The 13302-nt window shown below is 40.3% G+C and overlaps 1 protein-coding gene and 1 non-coding gene across 2 annotated transcripts; one reads left to right on the top strand and one right to left on the bottom strand.

Moving 5' to 3' along the window:
* Positions 1-2120: 2120 nt before the first annotated feature.
* Positions 2121-2227, bottom strand: LOC140006752 (small nucleolar RNA R71). Its single transcript, XR_011814561.1, has one exon. It is a non-coding gene; the product is annotated as a small nucleolar RNA R71 (small nucleolar RNA).
* Positions 2228-2961: 734 nt separating this feature from the next.
* Positions 2962-6274, top strand: LOC140038940 (uncharacterized). Its single transcript, XM_072084615.1, has 6 exons — positions 2962-3081; positions 3161-3910; positions 4151-4402; positions 4625-4744; positions 4952-5705; positions 6117-6274. Exons 1-6 carry the CDS (start codon positions 2962-2964, stop codon positions 6272-6274), a joined length of 2154 nt encoding a protein of 717 aa, XP_071940716.1.
* Positions 6275-13302: the final 7028 nt, after the last annotated feature.

The following is a 13302-nucleotide window of genomic DNA, read 5'->3' as shown; positions in this document are numbered from 1 at the left end:
AGAGGATTAGAGGATCTCATCACTTTTGAGCTTTTCGTCCTTTAGCTTAGCCTCACTTTTGACTTTTCTTCTTAGCCTTTTGTAGGCTTGTGAGGAGAAAGAATGAGAGGCAATAGCTTAGCTTTTAATTTTCTCCTCTTTTAGTTTAGTCTTGCTTTTGACTTTTTCTGGGGAGAATCCCTTCTCGATTCTTTTGCTTCTTAAACATGTCAGGAGATTGAAGCCTACTTTCTTTGACTTTTCCTTCTTGTTTCTTTTGAGTGGCCTTGCTCTACGGATGCTAGGGACAATTAAGAGATTCAATTGTTACCTGTAACTTTCATTTGCTTTCTAATTGTTCGACGAATTGCGGCTTCCCGAAATGCAGACAATGGCCATGACTTTTGCTGAAATTTTGTACGGGTTTCGTTCATCAAATATGAACTAATTCCCTCACTCTAGTCAAGAAACGACAGATGCTTTGGATCACCTAAGAATTGTGAGATCGATTTAATTTAATCTTTTCCTTTTATTTATTGGTATTCGCATATTCCTTGATTGCTGAGCTTATGGTTATTTAATTAATTGATCGTCTTGGATCCGGATAATTAATTGATTTGGTAATCTATTGTCAATTATGTCATTAAATCCGTAATTGTTTAATTGCCTTAAATTAGTGACAACTGGCACGATTAGGTTTGTATCAGGGGGATACGTGGGCTAATCTGAAATAGCCCTGGTAGTGCGTTATTTGGTTAGAATAGGGCTCCTCTAATACGTAAGGCAATTGGGGAATTAAATCTTACGGGCGTACCTATGATTATTTCCTAATTAGAACAGTGATTAACGGGCGTACCTTAATCACCGACACAGTAAGGAGGGGTTGACTGCCATCGCTTGTTTGGTAGTTATAACCTATTTATTGATAAATAATTGGAATTGCCTTTGTATCGATGATCAATTAGGTGAACCATTAATGAAGTTATTTCTTGGCTAGACCGTTAATTAATATTACCTTGATTTTAGTGAATTGTCATTTGATTTTTAGTTGCCTATTTTGTTTTATTTTTAATTGTCTTCTTGTTCTAATTGTTTTGGATCTTTAATTATTGTTACGTTAAGTTTAGTGAATTGCCGTTTAATTTCTAGTTAGTATTTTTTTTTATTTTCTTATTTGAATTTATTTGATTGTCGTCATTCCTACAAAATCACCTTCTGTGTTACTTTGGATTTCTTAAGAGACAAATATATCCAGTCCCTGAGGATACGAATCTACTTGCCTTGTTTACAAATTCATAATTATTTATAAAAAAAAACCATTCCATTCGGGTATATCAAATCAAGCAAACTCTTCGGGAACAGGGTGAATCAAGTAACCCATTGCACACCTAGAGTCCCTGTTCCAGTACTTGGAATTGAGTTTTGGTCATTTTAACTAGCGATTAGGTTTAATTTTATTATTGTACAGGCTTCGACACCCTGTCAATTTTTGACGCCACTACCGGGGACTGGCGTTATTATTTGTTTCTTTTTAAATTCATTTTTTGATCTAACTTTCTGGTGCTTTTCAATTGTATGTCTCGTTCTTCTCGTACAGGTGAATTAATTTTCGACCTCGAGGTAGAGAAGACTGCGCGTAGGACAAGAAAAGAAACCAGACAGCTCAGAGAGGAGCACTCCAGTGCTGCATCTCAGAGACCTGAGCCGGAAGTTGCACCAACAGATTCGTTTGGTGATACTTCGAGTGATTCTGACCAAGAGGAAGGAACCATGGCTAATGCACAAACATTAAGGGAGCTGGCTGCTCCTGATTTAAATCAGCAGCCTTTATGCATTACCTTCCCCACCTTAAATGATAATACCCCATTTGAACTAAAATCTGGTCTAATTCATATTTTACCCTCTTTTCATGGTTTATCAGGTGAAGAGCCATAAAAGCATCTGCATGAGTTTGATGTCGTGTGTAATAGTATGAAGCCCTTGGGAATCACAAAAGAGCAGATAAAAATGAGGACATTCCCCTTTTCCTTGAAGGATTCTGCAAAGGACTGGCTGTACTACCTGCCACCAGGTAGCATCACACGTGAGACCAATTAAAGAAAAAATTTTTAGATAAATATTTTCCTGTGTTCAGGGCTGCAAGTCTAAGAAAAGAAATTTGCGGGATCAAGCAGCACCCAGGGGAGTCACTCTATGAGTACTGGGAGCGATTCAAGAAATTGTGCATCAAATGCCCCCAGCACCAAATAAGTGAGCAGTTGCTCATACAGTATTTTTATGAGGGGCTCCTTTTCAGAGACAGGAGTGTAATTGATGCTGCAAGTGGGGGGGCATTGGTGAATAAAACCTCGCATGAAGCATGAGAGTTAATTGAGGGAATGGTAGAGAATTCATAGCAATTCGGTATGAGGGAGGATGTCCCAATACGCAAGGTGAATGAGGTAGAGACATCCTCTATCCAGCAGCAGCTAACTGAGTTGACTTCTTTTGTTAGGCAACTGGCTGTAGGAAATGCATATCAGGCCAAGGTGTGTGGGATTTGCACTGGTATGGGTCATTCTACAGACATGTGCTCGGCGATTCAGGAAGAAAGTGCAGAGCAAGTGAACATAGCTAGTCACGCCCGCGCCAAAAAGGCTCTATGACCCGTACTTGAATACGTACAATCCCGGCTGGAAGGACCACCCGAATTTCAGTTATGGAGGAAATAGGCAGCCCAACTTTGTACCGAACAGACAGCTAGGGTACCAGCAGCAATACCAACCCCGACCACCTCCGCCCTCGAGCTCTGATCCATCTTTGGAGGAGATGATAAAACAATTGATAGCTACCACCGCGTAACATCAACAAAAGGCGGACTCCGAAATGCAGGACATAAGAAATCAGATGAATCAAATGGTCACAAAAATCAACCGTTTGGAGTCCCAAGTCCAAGGTAAATTGCCATTTCAGCCTGAATTGAACCCAAAGAATGTAAGCGCGATGACCCTAAGGAGCGGGAAGAAAATTCTGGGGCCTGAGCCTGTGATCCCTAAGGACAAGGACGAGAAAAAGATTGAAAATGAGCTTGAGAAGGAGGACAGCAATGGTGCAGATCCAAAGGTACTTCCAAACCCAGTAATTACAGTTAAAACTAACCCCGCCCCCTTTCCCTAACAGGTTGGAAAAATCGAAGAAGCAGGATAAGGAGAAGGAAATCCTGGAGGTGTTTCGCAAGGTAGAGATAAATATCCCCCTGTTAGACGCAATCAAACAAGTGTCGAAATATGCCAAGTTTCTAAGGGACTTGTGTGTCAACCGAAGGCGGTTGACGGGAGATGAAAGGATCATTGTTGGGGAGAATGTGTCAGCGGTCCTGCAGAGAAAGCTTCCACCAAAGTGCGGGAATCCAGATATGTTTACTTTTCCCTGTAGGATAGGCAATACTGTGATTAGAAGGGCCATGTTGGATCTGGGAGCGTCAATTAATGTCATGCCTAAATCTATCTATGCTTCTCTGAAACTAGGTCCATTAAAAGAAACTGGGATAATCATTCAATTAGCTGACCGAACTAATGCATATTCTGATGGGTTGGTTGAAGATGTGTTGGTAAAAGTTAATGATTTGGTGCTTCCAGCTGATTTTTATGTATTTGATATGGATGATGATCACTCCCCCGATCTCTCACCTTTGTTATTGGGTAGACCCTTTATGAGCACAGCACAAACAAAAATTGATATTAATAAGGGTACCTTATCCATGGAATTTGATGAAAAAATTGTGCATTTTAATATCTTTGATACTATGAAATATCCCTCAAATTTCAACTTTAGCTCAGTTTTCTCTGTGAGTGCTATTGACCATGCGGTGCAGGAAGTATTTAAAACTGTTGGTAGGGATGAGTTGGAGGTGGCTTTAACCAAGCACCTCGAGTTGGAGACAACTCCTGAGGTAGAGTGGAGTGAAAATTTAAAATGCACGATAGGGGCATTACACTCATTACCAATCTCCACAAAAAGGTACGAAGTTTCACTTGTATTTACTCCCGAATCTCACCAAAGGGTATTACCATCGGTGGTGTAGGCACCCGTATTGGAGTTGAAACCCCTGCCGGAGCATTTGAAATATGCGTATCTGGGCGACAATGAAACATTTCCGATAATTATCTCAACTGCACTCTCGAAAACTCAGGAGGAGAAGTTGATCCGAGTCCTTAGAGAGCATAAAGAGGCGATAGATTGGACCATCGCAGACATTAAGAGGATCAGCCCCTCCATCTGTATGCACCGAATTAGATTTGAAGAGTATGCCAAACCTGTACGGCAGGCTCAAAGAAGGCTAAATCCCCTTATGATGGAAGTGGTGAAGAAAGAAATTTTGAAACTGTTAGATGTGAGGATCATCTTTGCGATATCAGATAGCTCTTGGGTGAGCCCAGTCCAGGTAATCCCAAAGAAGGCAGGAGTGGCGGTAGAGGCCAACCAAACGGGTGAGCTCGTGCCAGTGCGGAAACCCACTGGATGGAAGCAGTGTATTGACTACCGTAGGCTGAACGCCGCCACAAAAAAGGACCATTTCCCTCTCCCTTTCATTAACCAAATGGTTGAACATTTAGTTTTTATGGCTTACTATTGCTTTTTGGATGAATTTTCAGGATATTTTTAGATAGCAATTGCACCAGAGGATCAAGAGAAGACAACCTTCACGTGCCCGTTCGGGACCTTCGCGTACAGACGAATGCCCTTCGGGTTGTGCAATGCATCTGCAACATTCCAGAGGTGTATGGTAAGTATTTTTTCTGAATATGTGAAAAAAATTATTGAATTTTTCATGGACGATTTCAGTGTGTATGGTGATAGTTTTGATACATGCCTGGATAATTTGAGATTGATCTTATTAAGATGTATTGAGACTAATCTCGTGCTTAATTGGAAAAAATGTCATTTTATGGTTGAGCACGGGATAGTTCTGGGTCATATTGTATCGTCTAAGGGCATCGATGTTGACAAGGATAAAATAAACATTATATCTGCTTTACCTTACCCCACCAGCGTGCGAGAGGTGCGTTCTTTTCTTGGACATGCAGGTTTTTATCGAAAGTTCATCAAGGATTTCTCAAAAATTGGAGCCCCGTTGTTCCAACTCTTACAAAAAGATGTGACCTTTGAGTTCGATGACAAGTGTGAGAAAGCTTTCAACAAGTTGAAAGAGCTACTGACCTCACCCCCGATCATCCAACCCCCCGTTTGGAGTTTGCTATTTGAGATCATGTGTGATGCCAGTGATCATGCTGTAGGGGCTGTAATGGGGCAAAGAGTAGGAAAGGCAGCTCACGTCATTTACTATGCATCTCGAGATTTGAATGGGGCGCAGTTAAATTACTCCACCACTGAGAAGGAGTTTCTTGCAATTATTTTTGCTTTAGAAAAATTTAGGTCATATTTGTTAGGTGCTAAAGTAATTGTATTTTTTGATCATGCAACATTAAGGTACCTAATGACCAAGAAAGATGCAAAACCGAGACTCATCAGGTGGATATTGCTACTACAGGAATTTGACCTGGAGATAAGGGATAAAAAAGGCTCAGAGAATCTAGTAGCCGACCATTTGAGTCGCATACCAGTTGAAGAGGAGAACGAGCCATTGAAGGATGCATTCCCTGAAAAGCATTTATTTTCCTTAAATTCTCAACTGCCTTGGTATGCTGATTTAGTCAATTATCTAGTAATGGGTAATTTTCCTGCAGGTTGGCCGAAATCGAAGAGAGATAAATTGAGAAGTGACGCCAAATATTTTATCTGGGATGACCCGTACTTATGGAAGAAATGTGCAGATAAAGTGATGAGGAGATGTGTAAGTGAAGCGAAATTTCAATCGATTTTAACTTTTTGTCATACTTTTGCCTGTGGAGGTCATTTTGGACCCAAGAGAACTACTCATAAGGTATTAGAAAGTAGATTTTATTGGCCTTCATTGTTTAAGGATGCTTATGTATTTTGTAAGTCATATGATCGTTATCAAAGGGTAGGTAATATAGCCCGTAGAGATCAAAGACCTCAAGTCCCGTTGATTTTTGTCGAAATTTTTGATGTCCGAAGTATAGATTTCATGGGGCCTTTTCCTACTTCATTTGGTTTGATATATATTTTGCTGGCAGTTGATTATGTGTCTAAATGGGTGGAGGGTAAGGCCACTCAGACTAATAACTCGAAAGTAGTTGCAGATTTTATCAGGTCTAATATCTTTGTGCGATTTGGAATGCCAAGAGCTATTGTCAGTGATAGGGAAATGCACTTCTACAACAATTTTAATTAACACAACAATAAAAAAATATAATAATAAGATATATAAAAAAAACGAGCCAAAAAAAAATTTCTTCTCACCGTAGCTCAAATGGACACAAAAAAAAAAGGAACAAATAAAAAAAATCTTTCTTTTTCTTTTTCTTTTTCTTTTTCCTTCTTTTCTTTTCTTTCTTTTTCTTTCTTTTTTTCTTCTTCTTTCTTTCTCATTTCTTTCTTTCTTCTCCTCTGTTTTCCTCTGCGTCGCCCGCCGCCGCATCTTTCTCTCTCGCGTTGTTTACTGCCCATCGCCATTTCGATCGCACGCCGTCCACAGCGCACCGCGAGCTACCGCCGCCCGCTGATGCGCACGCTGACGCGAGCGTCGACCGCTGACCCACGCCGCTGCTGCGTGCCGTCGCTGCTCTGCATGAGCTCTCATCTTCTTCCCCAGCCCGTTCGCCGCTTCCTGCACCTTGCCACGGACGCCGCTCGCATCTTGCTCGCACGCCGCCGCAGCTGCTGAAAATCCCACTACACGTCGCCATCGCGGCCACCCGCCACTGCCACGCGAGCCTCCAGCAGCTACCGCGTCCCTTCTCTCTCCCTTGCCTCCTCGCTCTCTCCACCACCAGCTCACCTCCACCCAGCTCTCTCTTTCCAACCAACCTCACCGCCAGCCTACCTTTCTCCCTCTTCTTGGATCTCCCTCTTCGCACGCCACCACCAACTCATCTTTTCCCTTGTCCGCCGCCTTTCCCTCGCGTCCTCCACAGCTCCACTGCCGCGCCTCTTTTTTTAGCCACTACCACCCCAGTTTCTTCATTCGGCCACTGGAAGAGGTATTTGCTACTAAATCTCTAATTTTTGGTATGCATTGGATTCACTTAGGGGTTTGTTAGTAGATTGGAGTGGCAATTAGGTTTTCTACCTTCACTGCGCGATACACTAGTGCTAGCAATTGTGCTATTTTACTTCGTATTATTGTGCTATTTTGCTATACCCGTGGTACTGGTGGAGTACCTGGACCTCCCTCTGGTACTTCTATGTGGTTGGCTAAATGATTATTGTCCAATCCCTGAGCTGTCATCATTGAAATTGCTGATTTTGAGTTACGACTTTAATTGGCTAACTGGAGCCGTTTATTGAGATTTTGGGTGAGCTACAATGCTGTGATTGTTTGTTAAATTTGGAGGAGACTTTGAAGCTAACGTTGCTTGTTGAATTGACTTGCTGAGGACTATTTTGCTTGCATCACTGGAGGAATTGTTGAGGTTTTTTGTGGGGGTTTTGCTTGAGTTAATTCTGATACTGCATATTGAGTTGAGATCCGGTGCCGTTTGATTGACTTTGTAAGATTGGTCTTGCCCAATTGCATTGTTGGGGGCCCTCTGACTGATGGCTTAAATTGTTGAATTGGGGAGGCTTTGTCTGTGTTTTTACTCTTCTCCATTGTGCGAATTGTTGCTTCCATTGACTTTCTATGGGGCATTGGGCATTTTTATTTGTTGGAACTCGTCTGTTTGTTCTTGATTGGATTACTACTGGAAGATTATTGCTTTGTTTTAGTTAAGCTTCTTTTGTTAGTCGCATTTGCTGGTTCCTATACCTGTTGGAGCTTCTGTTGCTTTGAGCTGACTGTTGGGAGACATGGTGAGACCAATGTCATTCTCTAGGTCTAGGGCCTCTCAGTCTCAGCCCCCTCCACAAGCCTCAATTCCTGTGAATACACCTACCAACCTATCCTCCTTTTCTAGTGTCCGAACCCGCTTGGGTAGGGGTAGGGGTGCTCAGGTAGATACCCCATCTCACTTTGGGAGGCACTTGACCTTCACTAGACTCGCCGATAAGCAGAGATACGCTAAGGTTTGTGAGAGGCGCATCATATCCTGTAAATCCTATGATAGACTCTCTCTGATTGCCCTCGGTATACGGGAGGAGGTTGATCAAATGTTTACCGCCATTGGGTGGCGCCCGTATTTTGATATTTCTTGCCTCGCCTTTGTTGAGCTGATTCGGGAGTTTTACTCCACTTTTGAGTTTGAGTTTCCTACAAGGTTCACCGTTGATACACCGAATGTCATTCATTTCCGTCTAATGGGTCGAGAGTTCAATTTCTCCACTACCCAATTCAATCTGGCATTTGGATTTATTATTAGAGAGTATACTGAGACTAGGGAGTATGCGGAAAGTGCCTGTGATTACATAGAGCCGTTCCTCTCCCGCTACCATGATGTGTAGGAGGACATGTCCGTCGATCGGCACCGCTACGACCCTTCTAGGTCTAGGAGCTCCTTTCTTAAGGATCCTAATGCCTGTTGTGTTCAGCGATTCTTAGCCTACAGCTACTCGGGGCGCAAGAACAGCTCCGGTATACTCTCTAGACCTGAGTTTTTCTTCCTCTGGAATATGAAGAACAACATCAAGGTCAACTTGGTTGGCGGCACAGTTCAAGACTGTTTTGACCAAAAAGAACAAACTTGTGATCCTTGGATCCTACATCACCCACTTGGCGACCCAGTTGGGAGTTCTTAATTTGGATGACCACGACCTCCATTTGGCATTCGAGATGGAGCACCTAGACGTGGGCTGCTTAGAGAAGATGGGAGTCGTCGAGCGCTTGTGCAATGGTTTCTGCCAGTTTACCCCTCCGGGACTAGTTCAAGCTCCGAGTGCGCACCCTTCGACCCGAGCAGGGCCCTCTTCATTTCCTGAGTCAGCCGAGGACACTGCTGGGCCATCCTCTTCTGCGCCATCTCCACCACCTGGGACTACTGAATGACAGCAACTCTGGGAGCAGGTTCAGACTTTGGAGGCTCGGATGGTCAACGTTGACGCCAATGTAGCCGGTATGGCACAGAATTTGGCGCAGTTTCTGCTTCATACGGGCTTTGCTCCTCCATTTCCGTCTCGCCCACCACTTTGACCCGGTTTCAGGGAAGTTTGGTTGCTCTCTCTCCCACTTTTGCCGTTTATTTGTCACATTGAGGACAATGTGTCCTATAGGTGTGAGGGGGGTTTGATAGGGTGCTTGTGTCTTTTTTCTTTTAGTTTTTAGTTTCTAGTAGTTTTTAGTTTTATTTCTAGTTCGTGACTTGTCTATCTTTTGTTCATTTTCGTTCTTTCTTGTTGGTGTTTAGCTCTCATGTGAATACCAGGATTTGGTGTTGGGATATTGCCTCTAATTTTACTTTTGCCAAGTTTTTAAAATGAAAGTGTATCGAGTTAATGTGGTTGATTCCAAAACATCTCTTTGATGAATATCAGATTGCTTGACTCTTTTGATTTCTTTGATTAACTTTTCTAGGCATAGGGAATGACTGTTGACATTTTAATGTGAACTGGTCCAATATTGACTCTAGTTCTCCATGTTTGGCAATAATGAGGCGAGCTGCTCCTATGCTTGGTTGTTAGTGTTGTTATTTTGCATTTTTGCGTTGTTTGGCTGTGAATAAGCTTGACTGTACTCCGCTATTAGTTACTATTGAGTAATCGGGGATCTGCACCTAAAAGTGTCGATTCTCGCGTCAAAAAGTAGTACTTTCTATGAGTACGTGGTCGTATAGCGATAGGAGCTGAGTAACCGGACTCTTTCATCTAAAAATGTTGGAGTTCACGTTAAAAGGCTCCAACGACTAGAGACTAAGTTTTTTTGTGTTATTATTATGATTATTATTAAAAAAAAGGGAAAAGGAAAGAAAAAAAAGAGTTAATAAATAATAGAAAAGCTTGCCGGTTTATGGACTTAATATGGAGACTTGTGTGAATATTTGGACCATTAGCTGATAAATGTTGTGTGCCATTCTTTTTTCTTAGAGTAGTCAATTTGGAAATTGATGGAGTTTGTGGTTTAAAGGCTAACTGGGGGGATGCTTCTCGGATTTTAATCAATAGTGCTCGATATATGATTTTTCTTGATATCTTGGCAATTTGGTAAATAAAGCAATGATCATTATCAAATTTTGGTGTCTGTGTACTTTTCTTATGCTTGAGGGCAAACATAATTTAGGTGTGGGGGGAATTGATAGGTTGTAATTTTATTATTTATTTTATTATTAATTTCCCCTATTACCTGACTTGATGTGGATTAATTGCTGGATTCTACTCACTTTTCGTAATTTGCATTTATTTCAGGGAGTAGATAAAAAATACCACAATCACTGCTACTTTGACAGTCATCGAGAAAGAAATAAAATAGAGGGCTTGCAAGGGCACTTTTGGAAAAAGGGACACAAGTCCTTTTCGGTCATTTGATTGACGTCTTGTTTTCCCTGGAAGCCGCCGCACAGTGCAAGAAAGAGACTATCAGATACAAAATGCAAGATTGCAGAGGATTAGAGAATCTCATCACTTTTGAGCTTTTCGTCCTTTAGCTTAGCCTCACTTTTGACTTTTCTTCTTAGCCTTTTGTAGGCATTCTCCACGGTTGTGAGGAGAAACAATGAGAGGCAATAGCTTAGTTTTTAATTTTCTCCTCTTTTAGTTTAGTCTTGCTTTTAACTTTTTCTGGGGAGAATCCCTTCTCGGTTCTTTTGCTTCTTAAACATGTCAGGAGATTGAAGCCTACTTTCTTCCTTCTTGTTTCTTTTGAGTGGCCTTGCTCTACGGATGCTGGGGACAATTAAGAGATTCAATTGTTACATGTAATTTTCATTTGCTTTCTAATTGTTCGACGAATTGCGGCTTCCCGAAATGCAGACAATGGCCGTGACTTTTGCTGAAATTTTGTACGGGTTTCGTTCATCAAATATGAACTAATTCCCTCACTTTAGTCAAGAAATGACGGATGCTTTGGATCACCTAAGAATTGTGAGATCGATTTAATTTGATCTTTTCCTTTTATTTATTGGTATTCGCATATTCCTTGATTGCTGAGCTTATGGTTATTTAATTAATTGATTGTCTTGGATCCGGACAATTAATTGATTTGGTAATCTATTGTCAATTATAGCATTAAATCCGTAATTGTTTAATTGCCTTAAATTAGTGACAACTGGTACGATTGAGTTTGTGTCAGGGGGATACGCGGGCTAATCTGAAATAACTCTAGTAATGCATTATTTGATTAGAATAGTACTCCTCTAATGTGTAAGGCAATTGGGGAATTAAATCTTACGGGCGTACTTAGGATTATTTCCTAATTAGAGCAGTGATTAACGGGCGTACCTTAATCACCGACACAGTAAGGAGGGGTTGACTGTCATCGCTTGTTTGGTAGTTATAACCTATTTATTGATAAATAATTGAAATTATTTTTGCATCGATGATCAATATGGTGAACCATTACTGAAGTTATTTTTTTGCTAGACCGTTAATTAATATTACCTTGATTTTAGTGAATTGCCATTTGATTTTTAGTTGCCTATTTTATTTTATTTTTAATTGTCTTCTTGTTCTAATTGTTTTGGATCTTTAATTATTGTTACGTTAAGTTTAGTGAATTGCCGTTTAATTTCTAGTTAGTATTTATTTTTATTTTCTTATTTGAATTTATTTGATTGTCGTCATTCCTACAAAATTACCCCCTGTGTTATTTTGGATTTCTTAAGAGACAAATATACCTAGTCCCTGAGGATACGATCCTACTTATCCTGTTTACAAATTTATAATTATTTGTGAAAAAAAAATCATCCCATTTGGGTATATCGAATCAAGCAAACTCTTCGAGAACAGGGTGAATCAAGTAACCCATTGCACACCTAGAGTCCCTGCTCCAGTATTTGGAATTGGGTTTTGGTCATTTTAACTGGCGATTAGGTTTAATTTTATTATTGTATAGGTTTCGACACTCTGTCACATAAAGAGAAACCTCAAAGATTCCTAATGTCAGCACAATTTGGCTATTGTCATCTATAAAGAGGTTCAACTCAACTTCTTAATGGAAGCCATCGAGCATCTTCTGAGTATAATTCAATGGACAGAAAGGAAGTAAACAAGGAAACTTTCTTTTGGGAACAAGAAAAGATAAATGTAGGGAAGAGAATACAGACAATAAAACTACAATGGAAAAGATAATGATAATATATCTAGCAGACATATTAAATCAGTAATTTCACCAATCAAAAGTTGGCATTACATAATAGGTCAAGACAACAGGCCATTGGCTAACTTCATTTATCTTTACAAAGTTTACCTTTTGTTTCTCCATTACAAAAGCGACAGCAGAGATAAAAATATATCATCAAATGCCTTCATTAAGACCTCTACGCAACAAGAGAAGATGTTCTTTACAAGTACTCCAATGAAAAATCTCACACTAGTTAGTATTAGGCGCCAGATATATGGTTCAACTTGCATGTCTGACACTTGCAGACATATTAAGATCTAAAACTGAACATGCAACAAACACAAAATAGGAAAGTCATTGTGAGAGAGAAATTTTCAAATTCTTCCTTTTGGTCCTTCTCTTCTCTAGATGCAGACTAACATAAGGCATCCATGATCAAGGCTTAATAGACAAGGTAGTTATGAACTTATTTCTCCAAACAAAACCAGAAACATCTACAATCTTCAAAGTCTTGCAATTAATCTTAAAAATAAACAAAAAAGGAACCAGCATAGTAATAATTCAAATTCACTTTGAGGGACAATGTTTGTTGGGTTCGACAATACTAGATGCCAAAATCGCAGGTAGCATAAGGTCAAAGAAACCAAAATAGCTGTAATAACTGAACAAAGAAAAAAAAGAAAAGAAAAATCAGACATTCAAATAATCCACCTAAAAATTTCCTATGGCTTCATCGCCCAAAAGTTAACGGTTTCTTGGTATGATACTTGATGAAAAGAAAAACCTTAACATATAACTTATCATCCATCAGCTCGATAACAACACACTTTTTTATAGTATGTTTTTTATAGCTGGGAAGGATAAGAGAATTCTACAGAATCATCTTTTACCCCAAAAAAAAATCCTTACAAATTTGACATATTTTCAAGTTTCTAATGTGATAGACATACTAATTAACATCCATAAACTCCATAAAACATTCTCAGGATGATATATCTCATGGTCTATGCAGTCAACTAGCAGGATGATATAAGTTGTGCCCTGTGTTGTCGCTG

This window comes from Coffea arabica, chromosome 1c, assembly GCF_036785885.1.
Source record: "Coffea arabica cultivar ET-39 chromosome 1c, Coffea Arabica ET-39 HiFi, whole genome shotgun sequence".
Classification (NCBI taxonomy): Eukaryota; Viridiplantae; Streptophyta; class Magnoliopsida; order Gentianales; family Rubiaceae; genus Coffea; species Coffea arabica.
This window is presented reverse-complemented; position numbering and strand designations above follow the sequence as displayed.